The 23,922-nt window shown below is 38.0% G+C and overlaps 1 protein-coding gene across 1 annotated transcript in view; it reads right to left on the reverse strand.

Annotated features, from left to right (window-relative positions):
- Window positions 1-23,922, reverse strand: part of LOC142323112 (adenosylhomocysteinase-like 1) — a 209,411-nt gene that overhangs the window by 106,862 nt on the left and 78,627 nt on the right. The window contains exon 2 of the mRNA XM_075362309.1: window positions 16,365-16,452. Within this exon, the coding sequence (XP_075218424.1) occupies window positions 16,365-16,452 (88 nt within the window). The remainder of the gene's footprint in view (window positions 1-16,364; window positions 16,453-23,922) is intronic.

Below are 23,922 nucleotides of genomic sequence, written 5' to 3' on the forward strand. Positions count from 1 at the left end.
AACCTACATCAAATGAGGTTTATATAAATAGGAATTCTAATCATCCTTGGTCCCAAAAGGTTAATATTTTTAAGAATATGATAAACAGAGCATAAAAAACATAAACGATAAACGGGAATTGTGGGAATTGTAAACGAAATAAATAGAATAAAGATTTTTTTTTGGAGGGCGAAAAACGCCTACGCGTTATCACCGCCCGGAATATAATGTTTTGTTATAAAACAATAAAAGAAACTAAGACTACTCTAAAAACTAAACTAATATAACTAAAAACTTACATCTGATATCACAAAATCTTACAACTAATTTACAGTCGGAATCTTAAAATACGTTAAATTTATTTAAAAGATACATAAAAATAAAAAATAACAAAAACTATATAAAATTAACATAAACATAAACAGAATTTAACAAAGTCTGAGAGGGGTGTAAAGGCTCTCTTCTCGGATAACAGAATCAAAAGCTAATGCAGAACCACAAAGATTAAAACAAAAACAAACTCATTAAAAACTCTTCCAATACAAAACATATACGCAACAATATTAAATTTTATATGCAAAACAAACACGACGCAAAATTAGAAACATCCGGTCTAGAACTTCATTATCACTGCCCAAGATTCGACGGATGTTTCTGGGCAATTTAAATTTACGACGCAAGGCCGCATAACAGATGCAATTGACAAGTATGTGGGGCACAGTCAAGCTGCAGTTGCATCATACGCGTAATGGTGCGTGTCCTGCTGATATGAGGTACTCGTGTGTGACTCTAGGATGTCCTAACCGCAATCGACAAAGAACCAATTCCTCACAACGAATTTTTCTGCATGAAGAGTCTCATGGCAACACAGAATCTTTAATGTGACGGAGTTTTTTTATCAACGGTAGCCGTCCAATCACCTTGCCACTTTGCTCGAAGAGACTGTTTTATATTAATAAAGTCACAAGCAGCAACAAGAGTGTTGAAAGGAGGTTGATTGCATGCGTCTTTAGCAGCGGAATCTGCACGTTCATTACCTGGAATTCCCACATGGCTAGAAATCCAACAGAAACTTACTTGTGTGTTGCGATTGTTCAACTAAGCGATTGCGTTGTAGACTTCGATGACGATAGGATGTCGTGAATAAAGTTTTCTAAGGCTTGGAGAGCACAACACAAGTCACTTCAAATAAGGACATTTCAGTAATTACGGTTAATAATATTCAGAGTATTATTTATAGCGTATAGGTCAGCTGTAAACACACTCGTAATACAGGTAGTCCAAACATATAAGTACTATCACTGACAACAAACGCGCAACCAACGGTATAGTTCTGTTTCGATCCATCAGCGTATACTACTGCGTCTGGGTCTATCTTGGAGAGAATATAGTGAAACATTTGCTGGAAGACAGTAGGTGGCGTTGATTCTTTATTGTATACCGTAAGGTCAAATATAAAATTTATAAGTTTGATTCTCCACGGAGGATATGAGAACGGATAAGATGGAAAAATATTAGGTATATCAACATTTATAAGGTGCACTAGATGTCGGGTACGAACACCTACTAGTGCAGTACATGGTGGATGATCCTTACACCTTCCTGTTTATCATATTTCCTCGAGAGGAGCAGAAAGATGAGCCCAGAAAATATGGTGGGCATTGAAGTCCATTACTATTAACGACGGCGATGGGATTTGTGAGGAGATTTGACATTTCTAGAGCATTGAACTCAGAGCTCGGTGAGACATACAAATTGCAGATATGCAATTTGAAGGGGATAGAGACCTTCACAGCAACAGCAGGAATGAGGGTGGCTAGTGGAATCCTTGTAGCAGACACCTCATTCCTCATGAAAATAGCTACACACCACTCTCTCTACTGTTTACCAGAAGGTCGTATCTCTCACTGAAATAGCCTCTGAGTGTTATTGCATCTAGTTTTAGAAGATGTGTTTCTTGGAAGCACATGATTAGTGGTTCATATGCGCGTGCCACTACTCTAATATCTTCAATGCGGGACCGAAGACCTCTAACGTTCCACTGGATAATGTTCATAAGTAAAGCTAGTTATAGATACAGTGTTGTATGGAAATATATAAAAGTTAGTTGTATGCGATCCGGATTTTCTCTTTCGTATTTTTGATTTTAGAGAACTCAGATACCCTGTGGTCGAGCGGTTACTCAACCACATCCTTCAATATAAGAGATGATGGAGGAGGAAATTTGGAGAATGGGAAGTCGCAGGTGATATCACTGACGGGGTGGTTACATCGGTTCCCTTAACAGCGAGCTTATTAGATGGCTTACCTCCAGCCCGTGATGCCGGCCGTGTGATTACTCTTTCCGTACAGGAAAAACTTTGGGCACAGGAACTTTCAGAGGGATCCCACTGTTGGATTCACTAACTGCAACTAACGACTTTTTGTTTATCTTTGTCAGTTCTGAAACAGTGGCTATAAGTGAAAAAACTGAAATACTATTTTTAGCTCATTGCAAAATCTGCACTGCTGATTACCTAAATTTATAGGAGCTTGTTTTGATGTAGCGGTGGCAAAAGATACGTCTGTTTTAACCAGGTTCATTGAGTTAATTGTCTTCTTATATTCTCTGCGTGCCGCCGGAAAAGATAGCTTTTGCTCGGTAGAGATTCTGAGAATTGCCTTTTCTTCCCTAAAAGTTGGGCAATGTCGCGAGCGGGCAGTATGTGAACCACTGAGAGTTGGCACATTTTGCATCTACTTGGCAGTTAGAGTTATTGCGACCTTTCTGTTTACATAGACAGATCTCCGTTTTCGAGCAAGATGTAGTGTGACCATATCCATGGCATCTGAAGCAAGTTCGGAATGAATGGTCGTATTGGAACTGAAAGATAACAAACTTATATTTTTCCAAACTTATTTTTTTTTTAAAGTCAGTATAAGAGAAGGTGTTGGTTCTTCCATTCCGCTCTGTCATTTCATTATACGCTTTACTTCTACAACATCTTGTGAAAGAAGCTCATTGGCAATTTCAGTAACATCCATATCCAAAAGTTCTCGGCTAAAAATTACTCCCCGCTCGTATTTAGGATTTTGTGGGATTCTGCACTTATATTTATACTTTTATTTTTCCTGTTAAGCCTCCGGTAACTACTGTTTAGATAATTCTTCAGAGGATCAATGAGGATGATATGTATGAGTGTAAATGAAGTGTAGTCTTGTACATTCTCAGTTCGACCATTCCTGGGATGTGTGCTTAATTGAAACCCAACCACCAAAGAACACCGGTATCCACGATCTAGTATTCAAATACGTGTGAAAATAACTGGCTTTACTAACTTATATTTATACTACCCTTACATAGATGAAATCTGCTCGTCATTAAATGTTCCGATTAAAATCGATCAGTCTCGCAATTTCTATTGTTGTTCGGGGAACCAATTGAATTGGTTATAACTTTGTTTATCAAGAAAGGCGATACCTTACGGAGGGAGCCACCTTCCTGATTATTTCGAAGAACAACGAATCGGATGTTTATATGTTTAATATTTAATGTATCAGGATTTATCACATTTCTTTGCCAGACTATTATCCTCGTCAGACAACGCTGAACGAGGCCTCTTCGCAAGACTAATTTTGGTGATTTTTACAGATGTACCACCAACCATCATAGAATTTTTTTGTAGACTTTGAATTTTGGTCCCAGAGTACCAGCGATATAACAGACCATGTCAGCAGAGCGCAAGCGTACTGCAGCTAAAGCTAAGTACAACTGGGTTCTCCCAGGTGCTCAGAGGACATCGTTCGAGACTCACTACGTAGAGCCAGTAATCCGCCGGCACGATAGTTTTCACCTTGGGTTAAGCTTGCGTTTCAAAAGGTGTCGACCGAGTTTGCTGGTACAAGAGGAGACGTGAGACGTTTCCACTTGGTCAAGGACATACACTCATTGGGGCTTAGTTGTGTCAATAACCAAGATTCAAATTTCGAGAGGGGAGGGATCGGTACTTGTATCGATCTCACCTTTGTCACATACTCCTCGGCGGACGGTGTTGTGGAATGGGAGATTCTTAACTGTGAGAGCCTCTCAGATATCAGGTTCAGTTTGTTCGAGATGACGACTAGAGTGGGACTTTCCTCACAAACACACACCATCGTATCTAAAGCTGGGATCTAACGATTCTCTCGAAGAATTGGCGGCGCCATGTGAGATACTCAGACTCCTGCACAACTGAGACATCGTCTTAAAAGAATGCGATCAGGCAGATGTCTTCCAGAAAATTGAAGAGACGACTCGTCACGCATATTGGTGGGGATTGGAGAAGTAGGTACTCCGAGATAACGCCTGGGCTGCGAGGAGAGCCAGTCAACGGGCTAAAAGGAGTGGTGATGAGAATAGAATTAGTCTAGCTAGTGAAATCTATCTTCGAGCAAAAAAAAAAGCTTCCGAACTGCGATTGAGAGCCAAACGTAAATTCTGGCAGCAGTTATGTGAAGATATAGGCAGAGATCCTTGGGAACGAGGATATCGAACTGCGACCGAAAGGCTGGATCGGAGAATAACGGCCCTGACTCCTAGCCAGTTTGATGAAGCAGTGAATCGGCTGTTCCCACATGTGGAGGAGACAACAAGGCGAGAGTTGGTGGCTGAAAAGATACCCCCTTTTACCCACGAAGAATTGTTTGCAGCGACCGAGGGGCTTAAAAATAAGAACCCGGGTCCGGACAATATTCCAGTTGCAGTAGCCAAAACTGTAGTATAACAAAATCCGACTGAGATCTTAGGTGTCTTCAACCGGATGTTGGAGAATGAGTATACACCAAACGACTGGAAAGAGGCACGCCAGGTCTTTCTGGGCAAGGCAGACAGTTTGGACGCTACAGCACTTAAGCCAACTTGTTTGGTCAATACCTTACTAAGATCTTTGAACGGCTGCTCGCGATTAGGTTGCTGACAGAAGTTGAAGAGGTGGGAGGATTTAGCGACCGTCAATACAGATTCTGACCCGAGCGATCCACAGTGGATGCTGAGTAACCCACCGGGTTGGTCTAGTGGCTTCCAAATCAGCTGATTTGGAAGCCGAGAGTTCCAGCGTTCAAGTGCTAGTAAAGTCAGTTATTTTTACACGGATTTGAATACTAGATCATGGATACCGGTGTTCTTCGGTGGTTGGGTTTCAATTAACCACACATCTCAGGAATAGTCGAACTGAGAATGTACAAGACTACACTTCATTTACACTCATACATATCATCCTCATTCATCCTCTGAAGTATTATCTAAAACGGTAGTTACCGGAGGCTAAACAGGGAAAAGAGTGGATGCTGAGTGAGCCTTGATGAAAAGACTGGATATCGCAGCCCAGGAGACATGGAGGACCAGACAGATTCTATTTGTGATCCTTTTCAATATCTCAGGGGATATTAGCGCTGCTTCCGGGGAGCCGTCTGTTAACCACAGGCGGAAACCCGGGAAAAATTGGTGGTCCTCTGACCATAGCGTGCAGCGCGCAAGAGTTAGGTCCGCTAAGAGAAGATACCAGCGTCACCCCCTAACAGGGATTATCGTTGATGACGTGCGCGCTGAGGGTCTGCGGATCCACCGGTGCGCCCGTAATGAGTACGTTCATGCCATCAAGGAAGCCAAACTCAAGTTTTGGTAAGATTCCATGCGTGAGTTGCAGCGCAATCCCTGGCAGCTCCGGAAGGCATGTTACCAGCCAAAGCCATTGCACGTGCTGTCCAGTGTTCGATGCGGGTTTGGTGGTTATGACCACACTTTAACATCAGTGGTGACTTACCAGACGTTCCTGGATACTCTGTTTCCAGATGCTCCAGAGGGTGAAGCAGAAATCGACGTTAGGGCGGGTGAGACACCATTCCCTGGAGTACGGGCTGTGGAACCCGTAGATATAGAACAAGTGGTTTCTCGAATGGTACTGAGAAAGACTCCGGGGATTGAGCAGCTTGACCCGGATATATTCTATCACCTGCTGGCATAAGAGAGCCGCTTGTCAGGCTGTCCTCCGGGTGCTTTAGCTGACCTCTTGCCGGTAATCGGCAAGATGCTTGAATGGCTGGTTGTTGAACGACTCTAAGAAAACATATATATAAACGATTTTCTAAATAGAGACCAATAAGGCTCCACGAAAAGGGTTGACACCGAAAATTGTATCTTAAATACTCTAGCCGAAATGGAAAGCGCCGACTGTAAATATATTTCGGCAATTTTTAATGACATACAGACAGCATTTCCTTCGTTGTGTTGGAGTTCTGTTCTCTGTGAGTTGGCAAGCCGCAATGTTCCTGTAGCCCTACAGGACGTAATGCGAGAATATTTGTCTAACCTTATGACTCTGTTTAAGGATGCGCACCTAGTTGTGGAAACATCCGTTACCAGGGGAAACCCACAGGGTTCCGTTCTCAGTCCCCTATTGTGGAACCTGTTATTCGACGGATTTCTGGGACTGACATTTCCTGAAGGGGTCACGGCTTGGCTTTCGCCGATCACTGTCTCCTTTTATTTCGTGGTAATTCACGACCACAGCTAGAAGACCAGTCACAGGGGGCCTTGTCAACTGCAGAGGGCTGGATAGAAATTCAAAATTTAAAGATTTCTGTGCACATCTGCATTCCCCCTCGATGGAGAAGAACACCCGCCTCACAGCATGTCTGGTCGCTACACCACTCCCTCCGTTCCTAGCCATGAATGGCTTAATCGGAGGACGTCTTCTTGCCCCCAAACCTATCACATTCAAAGTCATCAGTCCGGCCTCGTGAGATGCCACCAATGCAGATGCCTCGATAGACATTCACATCAGTAAATTCTACCCTAGTCAAATTTGTCTTCATAGAAGACAGCAGGCACCTAACTCTACCACGTAGCTCTCAGGAATTGCTAAACTAACAGCCTACACGCGGAAGATCAGAGACCCCACGCCTAAATCTATTCATTTATCACTACCTAAAACCGTATGAATCCATTTCACAAACGATTGCAACATGGTTTATGTCACGAAAGCATATCAGTTTCAGCCAACAATTCATGCCACGACAGCACATAATAATTACATTAGATATTGAAGTGCTACCAGCGTGAATAAATGTCCCACAGAACCTCAGGTCTGGTCCGTTCGAGACATGAGTATATCCTCTAGTTTTCCCACTTCAGCTCCCACTTTGAGGATCGCTTGGATTTTTAGCTAGATTGACCGCAACCAACTTTTACTTATTTGTATTAATAAGTGTGCACTCCAATTCAATAAAACGCCATGTTAAGTTAGTAAATCATACACGGGAGAATGAAATCATACTCCCGAACACGACCCCATTAAAACTTCAACAACTCTAACCGAGGTACGGTGCCAAGCACGACTACATCTGGCCAAACAAACTGCCCAGGAGGAACCCTAGCCAACCGAATACTAACACTAGCTACATTGGTTACCTTGACATTTTTCCAGCCACCAACCAATTCGGTCGCCCTAAAGCATAAAACCGAATGTCTGTACAACAAGCGGTAACTGAGCCTCGAAAAGTTTAGCGACCAATATCCTAACATACGAGGTGCGACAATAAAGTAATGAGACTGATGTGAAAAAAAATGTTGCTTACCGTTCTAGTCATGTTTAGTGTTGTCTTCTTCAAAGTAATTGCACACACTTATTCCAGCGCTTCTGCCATTGATGGTAACATTTCTGGAACTCATCTTCTGTAATATCCTCAAAGACCCTCGTCACAGCTTGTTGGACATCTTGTGTTGTTTGAAAATGGTGTGCCTTGGCCGCCATTTTGACTCTTGGAAATAGAAAAAAGTCGCACGGAGCGATATCTGGTGAATAAGGTGGCTGTGGTAGTACTGAAATTTTTTTTGAGGTTAAAAATTGCTGTACTGACAGAGCAGTATGGGATGGCGCATTATCGTGATGCAGAATCCAATTATCAGCAATGTTGGCACGGACACGAAGAACTCGTTTACAAAGTCTTTCTAAAATTTCTTTTTAGAAATATTGGTTAACTGTTTGTCCAGGAGGCACCCACTCTTTATGAACAATTCCCTTGGAATCGAAGAAGCACACAAGCATGCATTTCACTTTTGACTTTGACGTGCGAGCTTTTTTTGGTCTGGATGATCCCTTTGAGCACCATTGCGAACTGTGGCGTTTTGTCTCTGGATCGTATTGAAAAAACCAACCTTCATCACCAGTGATAATACGGCTCAACAAATCTGGATTGATTTCTGTTTGCTCTAACAGATCGGCTGCCACATTTTTCCGTGTTTCTCGCTGTTGTTGTGCGAGATTTTTGGGGGCCATTTTTGCACAAATCTTTCTCATACCAAGATCTTCAGTTAATATTAGACGAACCGTTACTCGATTGATGTTGAGTTCTTCTGCAATCATTTTCACGGATAATGGTCGTCCACTGCGGTCTTCATCTTCAACATTCGTTCTGCCTTCACTAAAAATTTTGTGCCACCGAAAAACTTGAGCTCTTGACATAACCTCCTCTCCAAAAGCCTTCTGAAACTTACCATAAGTTGTTGTCGCGTTTTCACCCAATTTAACGCAAAAAGAAATGGCATACCGTTGCGCAATATTTTGCGGTTTCATTTCTGTGACGAGAGACACAAACACGTGTTCACTTATTACAGCACACCTCACGACTGAGCAGTTACATCAATGTGCCGCTTGGACTAGAAGTAGCTTATAAACCAAGGTCAAAGATGGTGTGCCTACGCAAGCTGCAGGGTTGCCACATCTTGCAAAGAAAAATCAGTCTCATTACTTTATTGTCGCACCTCGTAGCTCCTACAGCTTACCTAACAGCATGAGCGGACTAAGCGTGGTGCCATACACCATCGGCTTATGTGCCCCAACCGCTCACTTATATATTTGCTAAAATCGTAGGCGCACCCTGTCTACTACTAAAAATATATGTGATATCCATAATAAAATTTATTTCGTTTAATAATTGGCTGGTAGTCAGCCATATTCAGAGTTAAGTTACCACGGCAATGCGGTAACAGGCTTTCCATTAAGTAAACTACGGATGCCGGATGAACAAAGCAACCGCATCTAGGAACTCCTACACGGTCCGACAAGGTGGCTCTCGTCACATTGACTCGCCGCTTATGGTGGCCAATTTTCCCCTTAACCTCTAAGTTGCAGGGTGGCCCGGTCTCTGGCCTCCCCCCCCCCCCCCAACAGCAGGGCAGTCAAACATCAAGTGTTCATTTGACTGGACCTCCACGTAGACGCAGAGCTCAAGAGCTGCCAGGCGGAACCGAAACAGATATTGGTTCAAGTTAGTGTGGTTGGTGAGCACCTTGGCACCCGTTGCCCTTAAAAACGAGCTCAAGGCAAACCATCCCCCCCCCCCAGATCCTGTATAAACTTATACAAGGATCTTCCCTTAGACGTGGTGTCCCATTCCAGCTGCCATCGCGAGGCTCTGCAGCCTCTTCCGCAGGCGGGAGATGGGCTACTGAACGAAATTTAGATCCGGTGCATTGTGATCGCCGTTCCGCTCTTCGGTACTGGCCCGGCTCGAAAGCGCAACCCAAATACTTTGGCGTCCCGGCCTCTTCGTAATCTCCACATGGCTACACGAACTTTCACCACTAAATCTATTGGAAGAGCCTTTCCCGATACGGCTCGAAGCCTCGATACGGTTGTAGGAGGTTGTTTTAAAAACACCAGGGCGTACAATTAAGGCTCTGCGCTGGGCACTCCTTAAACTTTAATGTGCTCGATTTCTGTTTAACCTATGCGCCCAAACGGACGCAGGATAACAGGTCATACTTTCAAATACACCTTGGCACACTATGTACAAATGACGGCCCGACAGCCCGTAATCCTTCCGAGCAATCCTCCTAACCTTATGCATCACAGAGACGGCATCCGCCGCTACTTGCCTAATGTGGTTCCCAACAGCAACGTTTCATCAAACAAAACACCTAGGTACTTGTGAACTCTACCTCGGCTGATTACACACCCTTCATATTTAATATGGGGGTTACGACTGTATTATAATTTGTATGCACCCTTGTGAAGCGTAAACTTCGTCTTGGGCACCACCTTCTGTGGTCCCTTTGATGCTCCCAGAGAATTTTGAGGCTCTGTTGATTGCTTTTGATGTTTTGGCTTTCGATTGCGAGTGTACATTCCAATAGTTTCAAGGAGAGCTATTTGCATTCTTCGGCTGCTTTGTAGCATCGATAACTTTAGACTCAACTTTTGCTTTACTCTTGCGGTGTATAAGGCACGGATTTTTCCGACGCGTATCCGCCTCACCGCGGCGAAGAGGGGACAACGACTTCTGGTCGTAATCCCCCGTCAAAAGTAAGGGAATATTCCCTAGTCCTACTTGCGTTCTTTTCAGAACGAGGGCAGTAATCCGTCTTTGTACTCTTACAACCGATCCGGAAGCGGATAAGAGATACTAAGAGTGACAGGGGAATATAGAAGGTCCCCAGCTGTCCGTGGCTCGCTGCGGACAGTAGTCACATTTGTGGGCTTGCCAAAATTTTCATAATAGCAGGTAGACAGCAACCATGTCTACAACTCAGGGTATCGAGGCTAGGGTAACTCTGGCAATGCTACAGGACTAAATGTTAGGCCTGAACTGAGGAGGAAGCGGAACTTTCCCGATTTTCTGAATTCAGAAGGTGAATGCTCGGACATGGATGTAGGGACATCCACCCGCGGAGGGAGAGGCAACATTTTGGTCGAGGAATTCAACGCAGCGAAGGGCAGACCTGGTAGTTCTGTCGCGCTGCTTGCTGCAGCCCAACAGACGACCTGGCATTGGTTGTGTCGGCAAAATCGGAGGCGGTGGTAGAGCCGAAGAAGTTATCACTCGAATTGAGATATGGTTTGGCGGGGCCGGGTTACGTTTTTCATCTCGGAAAACTCAGGTTATTCTACTGACCTACCTGAAAGAGAAGATACCTCTTTCAAAGGTATCTCCACTTCGTCACGTTAAGGAGATTTCCCATAAAACTGAAATACTGGTGAATAAACTGACTCGACTCCTTCGTAATTTCGGAGGGCCTTGCTCTTAGAAGAAAGAGTTATATGGTCATGTGAAAAACTTCTGTTCATTGTACGTTGTACCGGCGTGGGAAAGAGCACTGCAGTCAGCCAGAAGTAGACGATTGCTTGTACATGTACAGCGCAAGATGGCACTGAAGATAGTGATGTGCTATAGATCAGTCTCGACCGATGCATTACAAGTCATCGCTAGGATGCCTTCCGCAACACTGCTGACAGAGATGAGAACAGCGATTTATGAAGGCTGTGATAGAGATATCGCATAAATAGAATGCTGGCAAAGGAAGGTGGACTTCGACTTTAATAAGGGACATCAAGCCGTGGTTCGAGAGAAAAACATGAGCTGAGCTATTGGCTTTCGTAGTTCCTTACCGGCCATGGCTGTTAGGACATGGCCGGTGTTAGGACATGGTCAGGACATACCTGCACCGGAGAAGACATGTAGAAGACGATTGGTATCCCTATTGCTCATCGGTGGATTCGTCAGCACGTGTTATGTTTTACTGTTCCAGATGGGAAGCCCAAAGACAGCACTTGTACAGAGTTACTGGGCCCTTAGACACCAGCATTATTATCAAAATAATGCTTAAGTCGGACGAAGCATTCAATACCATTAAAACTTTTGTCCACGAAATATTGCGATGTAATATTGTGATATTCCGAGAAGCGTGCGTCACATGATTTGGTTTTTAGCGTAGCAAGCACTGGTCGCCAAGAGTGAAAATGCCGGCTACCCAGAAGATGCCTTGAAGACCTTATGAAGATCTGTGTATCGAGGAACGGCAATACGAGGCCGACTGACCCGGGGGAGAGGTGAGCCTGGCAGCGGAGCCGTCGTCTGTCCGCACAAGCACGGGTGGATGGCGGTAACGACGCTCCCGGAAAACCAGACCCCATGCGTGACACCCTTCCGTGGAACCGTCAGCTTTTGGTGGCACTGAAGCAGACGGGACTGGAGAATCCCCGCTAAGGGTTCATACCTGTCTGGGAGCTGCGCATGCCTTTTGGTGAGTCCGGTTCATAAACTGGGGATAAGGCGCAGTTTGGTTTAGCGAGTTCAACTCCCACATACCCGGGTGCGTTATGCTTCGGCCTTTCTGGGCCTGCGTGGCTCCGAGGAGCGATATCAACATCTTTGCTCCTTCCGTTCGGTATGACGGCCGGAGACTGAGGTAGTTCCATCACTGCGCACGTTAAATGAAACGAAAAAAAAGGTGTCGCAACGTCACCGAGTGCAGGTGAAAGAGTAAATAATGTAGAATGTTGTTGTGTAGATGTGCAAAGGTATATGTTGTAATTTGTGTAGTGTTCTTGGTGTAGGGTATGTGTATAGTATAAAGTGTTCTGCAGCTCTGGGTGTAGCGGGAAGAAAAGCTGCAAATGCTAGGGTCGTGGGGATGCCAACCTCCAAAGTCTTAAAGAATAAGACTCCCCGTCGGGGAATAGTATAAAGAATATAGCTATAAAAATGGATATTATGCGTCATTGATTGATAATATACTCGTATATAAAAAATATAATTCAGAATTTCTCAATAATACAAATATTACTACATTATTCCCCATAAATGACAATAAAAATGGGGAAAATGTTTATGTAAAATACTCTTATACAAATAAAATTATAGAAATCTTAATTGATGAGTATAATGGTAAAAAATATAAACCTGCTTGTAAACCTGATAATCATATAATAAAACATTTAAAATTTTATAATAATGGAAAAGTAAAAAATAAGTATGATTCTTCCGGTATTTATAGAATTAAATGCGAGAATTGCGAAAATATATATATTGGTGAAAAAATAGATCGATTAAAAATAGATTTAATGAACATTTTAGATCATTTAAAAATAGAAAGATGGGATTCTCAAATGTTGCTGACCATTTGATAAATAATAATCATAATATAACTAGTTTAGAAGATATTTTGGAAATAGTCGAAAAAGTAAATATTGAAGATGAATATAGTGATAAAAAATTGAAAATTTGAAAAAAATTCTATATATATATATATATATATATATATATATATATATATATATATATAAACTTGAATTTAGCCTTATAAATCTGCAAACAGAATTTTTGATGGGGACATTTTTATTAAAATATTTAAGTTGGTATATAAAGATAAGATATGATTGTATACTTTTTCATTCTTGATTGAACAAATATTTGTTCTAAATTTATTTTATATGTTTTTATAATTTTTTTAAATTTAAAAATTTTTTTTTTATTTTAAATAAATAATTTTTTTTACAAAATGTAAAAAGCTAATAGAGTTACTGTGTAAATTTTAAACAGTTTAAGAATTTATAAAAGATATCACTGAAGATGGGCTTAGGCCAGAAAGCGTTTAGATGAAATAAAAAATTAAAGGTAAAGAATTGAAATAATTATATTGTATATATAGCTATTTACGTACAGAGAAAAAAAAATGGACTATAAAAAGTTTAACCTAAATAAATTAATGTACAGGGATATATATATATAGATTACTTAATTAAACATTTTCATCAAGTTAAAGGCTGTTAACCTCATATGCACATACATTTAGTAATAAATGGGCCTTTCCTAATATTAATACTGAAATATAATGATACTGGTAATAGTATAAAAAGCATTATTTTCGTTCTTTGGCCACAATTGAAAATACGAAAATTCAACAGTATTTCCAATACCTTAATCCTCTGGAACCAATTAATAGAGTAAACAGGATCTCCATCAATCAGAACTGCCCAAAATGATTATAATGATTGTATAATTCTAGGGATTACAACTCAACAAAGTAAAAAAGAGGCCTTATTATCTTTACATTGTCATTTTCAACAAATTATTAAAACATTAAAAGACTAACTCACCAATTTACTTCAAATAAAAGATTTTCTTTCACAAAATCATTACTGTGTAGGCGAGTTCTTAAATAACGCTAACTGAATATGATTTTTTCAAAACCTCCATGTTCTGCAACTATGTTTAATATTTATAAATAAATAAATGATCATATAGTTTTCATTAAAGCCTTCTTAATTGTATTTTATCCTCTTCCCTGGTAAAATTATTCAGAAGTTCAACTGAATAGTTTTACCTAGAAACAGCAATTAAGGCAAGAGTGTGCTTAATAAGTATGTCCAAGATTTCATAAAATATGCTCAAAAAGAAAAAGAGGCGATTAGTGTAAGAAAAACAATAAATTGTATAAGATTTGGTAACGAATGGGTTTGTTTTTTTTTTTTTTAGGAAATGAAGCAAAGGTCAGATGATTTCAAAATTATATGACAATATGGCAGAATATGGTATTAAAATGAATGTAGAGAAAACAAAAGTAATGAGGATAGGAGCCAATAAACTGATGAATGTTTGCACAGAAGGAAGGAAGAATTAAACAAGTAATATAGCATCCATACTTAGATAACATGTAAACACAAGATTACAAAAGCGAAAACAAAATAAAAACAAGAATAACATGGTTTAAGGAAGCATTTAATAGAAACAAACAATTATAATGTATCAAGACGGAGTTACAGTTGAGTGAAGCTGTGTGAAGTGTTACATTTGAAGTGTATTTCAGTATGGATGTAAACATGGACATTAAGAAAAAGTGGAGGCATTTAAGACATGGGCATGAAGGAGAGTGAAGAAACACAAAGAATGAAGAAATATTGAGGAGATTAACGAGAACAGAAGTATAATAAGAATAATTTAGGAAAAGAATGTTATCTGGCTTGGATTTATCACAAGACAATTGATTGAAACTATTCTAAAAGAATCAGCCAGAAAGTGGAAAAAAAAAGGCTGGAAAAGAGTAAATACTATAAACAATTTAAAAGAAAATGGGCGCTAACAGGATCTTAAAAATTTAACTAGGAATGGGGAGAATGGAGACAGATATGAAGTGTGTGCGTGCACGCATTGCATGGAGCAGTACCTTTTCATCTACAGAGCAGCACACCCACCCACTCCTGATGTGATCTGTATAATTTATTATGTACTGATCAGAATAGAATATTTATTTATTTATTTAGGGAATTTAATCTCATGTAAATTCCTCTACACTGGTCCTTCTTTAAGCAATCTAAGGTAATCTATATCATACATTCCTACCTTACTGAGATGTACTTATTCAACTCTGCTCTGATTAGATCTAATTACTGGCACAAGACCGTATTTTTTTAATAAAATCCAAGTGCATGAAGGAACTCTTGAAGTAAAATTATTTTAATGTACTGATATATAACTGAAATTAATATTATCATAAAAAAAAACTGTGAATGATTTGCCTCTATTAATATGATGACTAGTTACTAGTTATTTGTAAATATGATGACTAGTTAGGTTCAACAGATGCACTTCGTACTCGTACACAAGACTTTATCATGCAACACATTTAAAAAATTAGATTTCACTTGTTAATGAAAGATTTCTTTTTTAGTACAATGCAATGGCTAGGGCAACTGTGCTAACCCATCTTTATACAGTGGCCCTGTCATGAACTTGAATCAAATTAATCTTTATCACTCGTAAATTTTAGCTATGCACTGTCAAGTACAAAAAAATATGTACGATTTTTTCCCTGACACAATTTTAGAATATACACATTATTCTACTTGCTAAATGTTACTTTTTATAACTGAACTATTAATTACAAATAAACATAGTTTATATTTTTAATAACTTAAATCTATTAAAATGGTAATTTAGTTTTATTTTGTTTGTAAACAGTTTTTGAGTGCTTTCTTGTTTTCCAATCTATTAATTTATCATTTATTCCTTTAATGGAATTAATTACTAATGGATAGATAGCTGGGATAAGTTTTATATACATCATAAGTAGCCTACTTTGAAGGAGACAAATCATTGAATAGGTTAAATATTTTTTTTTTTTTTTGTGACCAAGGTCGGATACTTTTTGTACTTGTATTTTTAATTAAACACAGTATTGTTATTATAAATTTACGCTAACTAAGATTAATACTTCATAACCTTATTAATATTACATTAATTATTCAAAGTTTAATTTTAATGTTTTTAATAATATAATATTTAGATTTATATTAATACTTAATACAGTTTTATTACTTAGTCTAGTTCTCATTATTAAATAGAATATCTAATTATGCTTGCGCATTTGTTTGGGATGAAATGTACGCACAGGTATATACAAATAATCTGCTAAATACTTTGTAATTACTTTCAGGGGTCAAATTGGTTTTTAAAATATAAATACCAAGGTTTCATTACTGTACTGATCTCGATGAGCTTCTACTAATGATAATAAATGAATTGTACGATAACTAATTGTAGAAAATAGCACATAAAAAAGTGATTTTATAAGTACAGAAATAACTTACCAGAACTGTAAGAATCTGTAGATGATGCTGACAAAGATCTACTGCGATATCTACTTGATTTCTTCAAAGCACCAGACGATTTAGAATCCTGAAACATAATAATAAAAATAATTAATATGATTTTGAGTAACTGCAGATTAAACAAAAAAATAATGCTCTCTGTTTTTTACTGAAATGAGTTTTTTTATATACATACTCCTGTATAACTAATGCATGAAGTTATAACAGAGAATAATGACCTAGTACGTAAAGGTACTAGTATTAAAGCTGTATAAGCATATCTGATTATAATACATCCTACCATAAAATTTTAAAGATTATTCTAATTTCATATTCAAAAAATGGTAGTTAATATTGATTTTCCGTCAATTCTACATATTTTTAGAATTTTAATTTATTAAGGAATTGTTTTTACCAAAGTACCTCATACATATGTACTTTTTGCATATTGTCATGTACCTTTCTTTCTTTCTTTTTCCTGTTTAGCCTCCGGTAACTACCGTTTAGATAATACTTCAGAGGATGAATGAGGATGATATGTATGAGTGTAAATGAAGTGTAGTCTTGTACATTCTCAGTTCGACCATACCTGAGATGTGTGGTTAATTGAAACCCAACCACCAAAGAACACTGGTATCCACGATCTAGTATTCAAGTCCGTGTAAAAATAGCTGGCTTTACTAGGACTTGAATGCTGGAACTCTTGACTTCCAAATCAGCTGATTTGGGAAGACGTGTTCACCACTAGACCAACCCGGTTGGTTTATTGTCATGTACCTAACCTTTTACAAGTTCACTACTCTAATGAAGGCAGCATCTTCACAAAAAAAAGTACAAATATCAGACAGTCGGCAAACTAATCCCAATTATGGAAATTCTAATTATTTAGTCATAAAAATGAGAGTTTTATTTCAGTATATGAGTACAGTCTTCATTTCCACATTTCCTCTGAGTTTTCAGATTTTCCTCCTCCAGTATTTATTTTTAAAATAATAATTCACTTCATTAAGTATATAAAAGATAAACTTGGGAAAAACCTTCCATTAAAAAAAACTAAACATTGCAAATATGCAATCATAAACATTATTAATACACAAGCACTCAATACTATATTCAAATAAAAAATACATATCCTATAATTATCAAAATTACAATTTGAAAAAGTTTCCCCTCTGAAAAATGATACTATATATTAATACCAAACAATTATAGTTTGATGAATACATAAGAGCCACTAGCAGACGTGTACAAAACAGAATAAGTAGACGTGTTTAACCTATATGTCTTTTCTGTATTATACAATCACATCCCAGAAAAATACTGACTGATTAAAAAGATTTTATTAATGAAAGAACATATTTTTGATAGGTTCTTTGAATCCACCTGGTCAGAAATAATTATAATTATTAATATTAAACTGTACATTTAAAATTAAAATTACAATTAACTACTAATCAATGTTTAAAATCATTGCTATAAACAATAGTTATTGTGAAAATAGATAAATTATTAATATTGAACAAATTGAGGAAAAAGATTTGTTGTAAAAAAAAATTCATTTGATAAAGTAAATTTTTGGCTATTAACAAATAGGTTGTTATAATAATCATTAATTAATGGATTTATGAATATGTATACTACCAAAAAATTATAATAAAGAATAATCTACCTTATACAATTTTAACTGAATATTCAATGCACAACAGTCTTGTAATATAGTACAATAAAACTAATATGGTAACATACTTAATCGAGACATTTTAATTTATAGTTATTATCTAAACATAAAAAGCAATTATCTTATCAGCGCAGTCTCAATTGTAGAAATATGGTAGAAGCAAAAGTAAAAACACAATAATTTTGCATAATGTTATACTAAAAAAGTGTAATAATGTTAAAAAAGTAACTAATGTATACTTTTATTTAGGTTTTTTAGCCTTTTTAACACAAAATAGCAAATCTTAGTAAAAATTACCAATAACAAAAATTTATAAATTACTAAATTATTAAAAACTGCAATTTCTTGAGGTGAAATATTTTAAAAACAATTTGTATTCTTAACACTAGTAAGATATTTTTCGTAAGTGCAAGTTATTTCATAAAAATAAATTTTCCTTGATTTTCATTCAGTTGAAAAAAACATCTTTATTCACATTCACATTTTTGCATGCATAAATACACATCTTTCTGTGAAAATGGTAGAAGTGACTTTAAGTAATCTAAAAATACATAAATCATTAAAAAATTAATATTAATACTTTTTATCTAGAGGAATTGTGTACAATTCCTCTTTAGCTAGTAGTACAGATTTTAAACCTATAAGATACAGTAAATACAAAGATAGTAGCACTAATTAACTGTTATCTATTACTATATTAAAATACATTAAGTAACGATCCTGAAACATTGGATTTGTTTTCCAGGCTAAGCCCTACTCTTTTATCATGTTTGCAGACATCAACCAATGTCTGTTTGAAATTGATTTCATATATGAATACAAATTCACCATCAGCTGAATGCAGGTAGTTAGCTTTATATGCAACAGTTTTTATCTTTTTCCAAGAAATATATAATTAAGAGATATCAGATTATATTTTTTAGTAAGAATTACTTTGTTTCAGAGAAAGAAAAGTACACAGAATGCCCTCTTAAACTTAATATAAAAAAAATAACAGAAACAATAAATAATTGTGAACAGGTTTAATAATTTACTTACTTTTAAATGACAGCCGCCTTACCTCTTGACTTAAACAAAAAAATCATCTCATGTGATTGGCCACAAAGTATTGTTAATCAAACTTTGACTGGTTGGGATTTGAAGCAATTGTTATTTGTGAATCATACCTAACAGGCAGGATTCAGGACGTAAGAGTTAAGGTTGTACTTAGTAATCCTGACAGCAATACAAGACCAGTCCTTCAGAACGTTTCAGAAAGAACCACTTATGAGACCTACGGCTAAGGTTGCTGAAATAGTTAGATGTGTTGCAGACAGACTAGCCGGAGTAGAAATCCTCACACCAGAAGCATTAAGAAATATAATTCAACAAGAGATGGGTAGGGTCTTAACTCGAAATGTAAGAAAACGCAGAGTGTACTGGTGGTCACTGGAAATAGCCAATTTAAGGCAACTTCTCCAGTCTCGTAGGAGAAAAGTCTCAGGCATAACAGAGGTGAGGCTTATGAGGAAGTGGCCTTAAGGTATGTTGAACACAGGAGACTACTCAACAAAGAAATAAGAAAATTGAAACAAGAACACTGGCAGCGATTGTGCCAAGAACTGGACAATGACCCATGGGGTCAAGCCTACAGGATAGTCACCAAGCGCTTTGGCAGGAGATTACCAACCCTATCAAAAGCACAAGTAAAAACACAAATAGCAATGTTGTTCCCGTGCGCTGAGGAAGTGACGGACGAAGTGATTAAATGCAAGCCCAGAAGATTCACCCTAGAGGAAGTAACACAGGCAACTGCACAATTAGGCGATAAGAGAAGTCCGGGACCTGTTGGCATCCCAGCAGCTCTACTGAAAGGACTTGTTAAAAAAGCACCTTGGAAGATGGTCGACGTGACCAGTTATGGTATCAAAAACAAATTGTTCCCAGGGTGCTGGAAAGAGGTGAGGGTGGTGTTCATGCCAAAGCCCAATCGAGAGAATGACAATATAGAATTCCGCCCACTGAGCTTGATTAACACAATGGGAAAATTAGTGGAAAAGGTGCTGGTGAATCGACTAGTAGGCGAGGTGGACAGCGGAGCGGGGATAAACCATAATTAATTTACTTTTGGAAGAATAGATCATCGGTCCAGGCTATTGCCAGAGTTACTGACTGGGCAAGAGAAGTTTGATCAGGAACCTGGCGGACAAGGGAAATTCCCCTCCTTATCTCTCTCGACGTAAGGAACGCGTTCAGGTCAATACCATGGAGGGTTATAATGACTGCTCTGGCTGAGAAAGGAATAAGCCCGTACCTGCGTAGGCAAATCAAAGAATACTTATCCCACAGATGGTGCGCTGTGGATGCGGAAGAAGAACAGATTAGATTTCGCATATTCGGAGAAGTACCACAAGGCTCCGTTTTGGGCCCATTATTATGGATTCTAGCCTACGACGGGGTTCTGGGACTTCAACTGCCAGAAGGGGTAGAGATCATTATCTATGCGGACGACAGATTGAGCTTGGTGAGAGGAAGACGTGAAAAGGAAATACAAGATAGAGGTAATCAATCGTTAGCAATAATCGATAACTGGATGAGGGCAAAAGGGTTGACTCTAGCACCCACGAAATGCAAGTACATTCTAATGACAGGCAAAAGACAAATTCGACCGATAAATTTAGTAGTAGAAGACCAACTAATTCATGAGACAAGCCCCCTAAAATATCTAGGGGTGTTAGTGGATAAGAACGGTAAATTTATTAGCCACATCATCAACAGCTGCAAGAAGGCGGAAGCCATGGTAAAGCATTAAACGCTTTTACTAACGTCGCAAAGTGCACCAAGAGCGTCGAAGAGGAAATTGGTAGTGTCAACAATAACATCGTTAATCTTATATGCAGCACCAGTGTGGGAACATCCTTACGCATAAAAAGAAATTTGACTAGAGTTAACAGCGTACACAGGAGAGCCCTAATAGAAGTAGTTTCCGCCTACCGCACGGTATTGTACGAGGTCCTCTGTGTTCTTGTTTCAGTTCCGCCAGTCGACCATCAAGTGGGAGAAAGGCTGGATATAACTCACGGCTCGAGCAGTAGAGACGATAGAGAACGTACGGTGACCGAATGGAAGAACAGGTGGCATGCAAGAGGGATAGCACAAAGGACCAAGCGAAGTATACATGACCTAGATGCGTGGAACGGCAAGAAGTTTGGTGAAGTAAACTTCTATATAGTGCAGATATTAACGGGGCATGGTAATTTTCAAGATTACCTGCATAAAATAGGCAGACGTTCGTCACCGTCATGTATGTTTTGCGAAGACGAGAACTCTGTTGAACATACAGTCTTCAAATGCCGAAAGTGGGACATACAACGGAATAGGGCGGGTATCGCACAGTGCACATCAGATACCCTTGTGAACTACATGTTACAACGCGAGGAACATTGGAGGAGAGTCAACACATATGCCACGGAGGTAATCAGGAGTAAAAATCAAGAGGAGCGGCGCCGGGGCTATTAGTATAAGAACGGGAGGACAGACCCAGAGGTGAGGGCTGGCATGCCCAGGTGTGCCAGTGCCTATGATCCTCTGGGGACTCCAGGGGATGGTAGGCACAGTAAAAGAGAAAAGACCCGGCGCTGTGTTTTGGGCAGATATGTCCGGACACGGCGTCAAGAAAGGGCACAATAAAGACTCCTCAAAAGAGTTGACCGGCAAGCCGACCTACCATGCCGGATATACAGCCGGCTGGTGGGTAGGTTCGTTAAAGTAACCAGACACTTCTCTGGGTGGAGTTATACCCAACAGTCCGGACCGACCTAGAGTAGAGGGAAAAAAATCCTGACAGTATGACAAATGGAATGTCTCAAATTCAGTACTAGGACCTATAATTTTTTCTGCGAATTTTAATGAGATTTCTTATGAGAAATTCAGGGATATCATAACAACTTTTGCAGATGATACTGCACTTTGTAATAGTTTTCACAATGTATTAGAAATTAGATTAAAGAATGGAAGCTGATTTACATAGAACATGGTGTTAAGTTAAAAATTAATAAACATTAACATGATTTTTATATTTCAAGTGTTTAAAAACCAATCAGATTATATTAAGTATCAAGATTTGAATTGCGTTAGGACTTCTCCCTACTCTTGTGATGTGTAGTATCTCAACTTGGAACCATGAAATACCTGGGTCTAAGGCTAGATTCTGGTGTTTCTTGAAAAGAACATTAATGAATAAAGATAGCTGCAGGAAATTAAAAGTAAATTTTATTTTTTAATTCATACTGTCTGCTTAAAATTTAAAAAGTGGTATGTGATATTATGAATCTATGTTACATTATGTTCTTATATGTTGGAGAGGAGCATATCATAATGTTATTAAGCACTTGCTTATAGAACAGAAGCAAATAATAAGATACAATTGAAATACAAACAAAAGCCATGAATCCCTCCGATTATTTAGAAGCTTGAAGATTCTACATTATCTGTATTTTTTCAAGATACAGATAACTTTTTTTTAATAATAAAAGTGGGCAGAATAAAAACAATTTAAATTATATTATTGGGAAACACTAGTAATGTTAATACCACCTAGACTTAAACTTGGATTATATCATCATATTTTTAATTATTTTGCACCAGAATCTTATTGCACTTTACCAGCTGAAAATAAACTCCAGAATATAAAAGTATTCATTTTATTAACACATTCTTGTGTGTGTGTGTGTGTGTGTGTGTGTGTATATATATATATATATATACGCGTATATATATGTATAAAATATTTTGTTAATTTTTCTGTGTTGGACGAACTGGTTTATGTTGAGCAGTATCATACAATAACATTAAATTGAGTTAACTAGTTTATGTGATTTTAAGACAGTAATTCAAAAATCGCTGTAACATATGACAGTAATATTTCTTAATAATCTTCTTTCCCATAAAAAGGGATGGTGCGTGGGTTTGTTTGTTTGATGTATGTGCTTACATTTTTATTTTAGCTGTTATTGTCGCAGAGTGGACCACATGGTGCGTCGGGCAGCTGCGCACAGCGCACGACAATTCATTCGTTCGAAGGATTTATTCTTCTTTATACGGACGATTTATCTAAAATTATATTTGTATTTTGGGAATAAAAAAAAGGAATAAAATATGCGGTTAGAGCTGTGTTAAAAAATCACAATTAAAGAAACAGCTAAAAATTTTCAGGATTTTGAAGCTTTTCCTTGTAAAAGTTGTTGTTAGTATGGAAAATTAATGACCGTTATTTAGTTACAACTGGCAAAAACATTTTAAAAAATCGTACGTAATGAAACAAAAACCATGTAACAATTTCGCGGCGGGCCATAAGCTCCCTTTTTTTTAGTTAATATTAGTAATCATAGATTTCCACGGTGGTATTTGTAATAAGCAATACGTTTAAATTGACAATCTATGCATAAATCAAATTTTTGTAATATGATTTCAAGGGAATTGTATTTTTTTGTGAGAAAGTACTCTGTCATTGTGTGAAATAAACATTATTATTATTATTATATAATAATAATAATAATAATAATAATAATAATAATAATAGGTGTGTTCAAGGTTAGCTCTGCTAAGTAACCTAGTTTTTCTCGGCCGTCTAGTCTCGTTTTCATCTACTGGTGTTTATTTGACTATTGGTTTGTAGCTAGTCTTTGATTAATTATTTGTGTCATCTTATATATTTAAGAACATTCTTTGCGATATTTTGATGGTTTTTCTGGTTGCTAAGGACTGTTTATCTGTTTGTTTACATTTATTTATTTATTTTTTTGTTAATTCTCGTTATTATTTTGCAAAAGATGGAAGTGTAAAATTTGGGCCTTTTACCTCTTTTAAGTGATTTTCTTTAATTTTCTGGTTCATACGTTG

Source organism: Lycorma delicatula, chromosome 4 (genome assembly GCF_047948215.1).
Source record: "Lycorma delicatula isolate Av1 chromosome 4, ASM4794821v1, whole genome shotgun sequence".
Taxonomy (NCBI): Eukaryota; Metazoa; Arthropoda; class Insecta; order Hemiptera; family Fulgoridae; genus Lycorma; species Lycorma delicatula.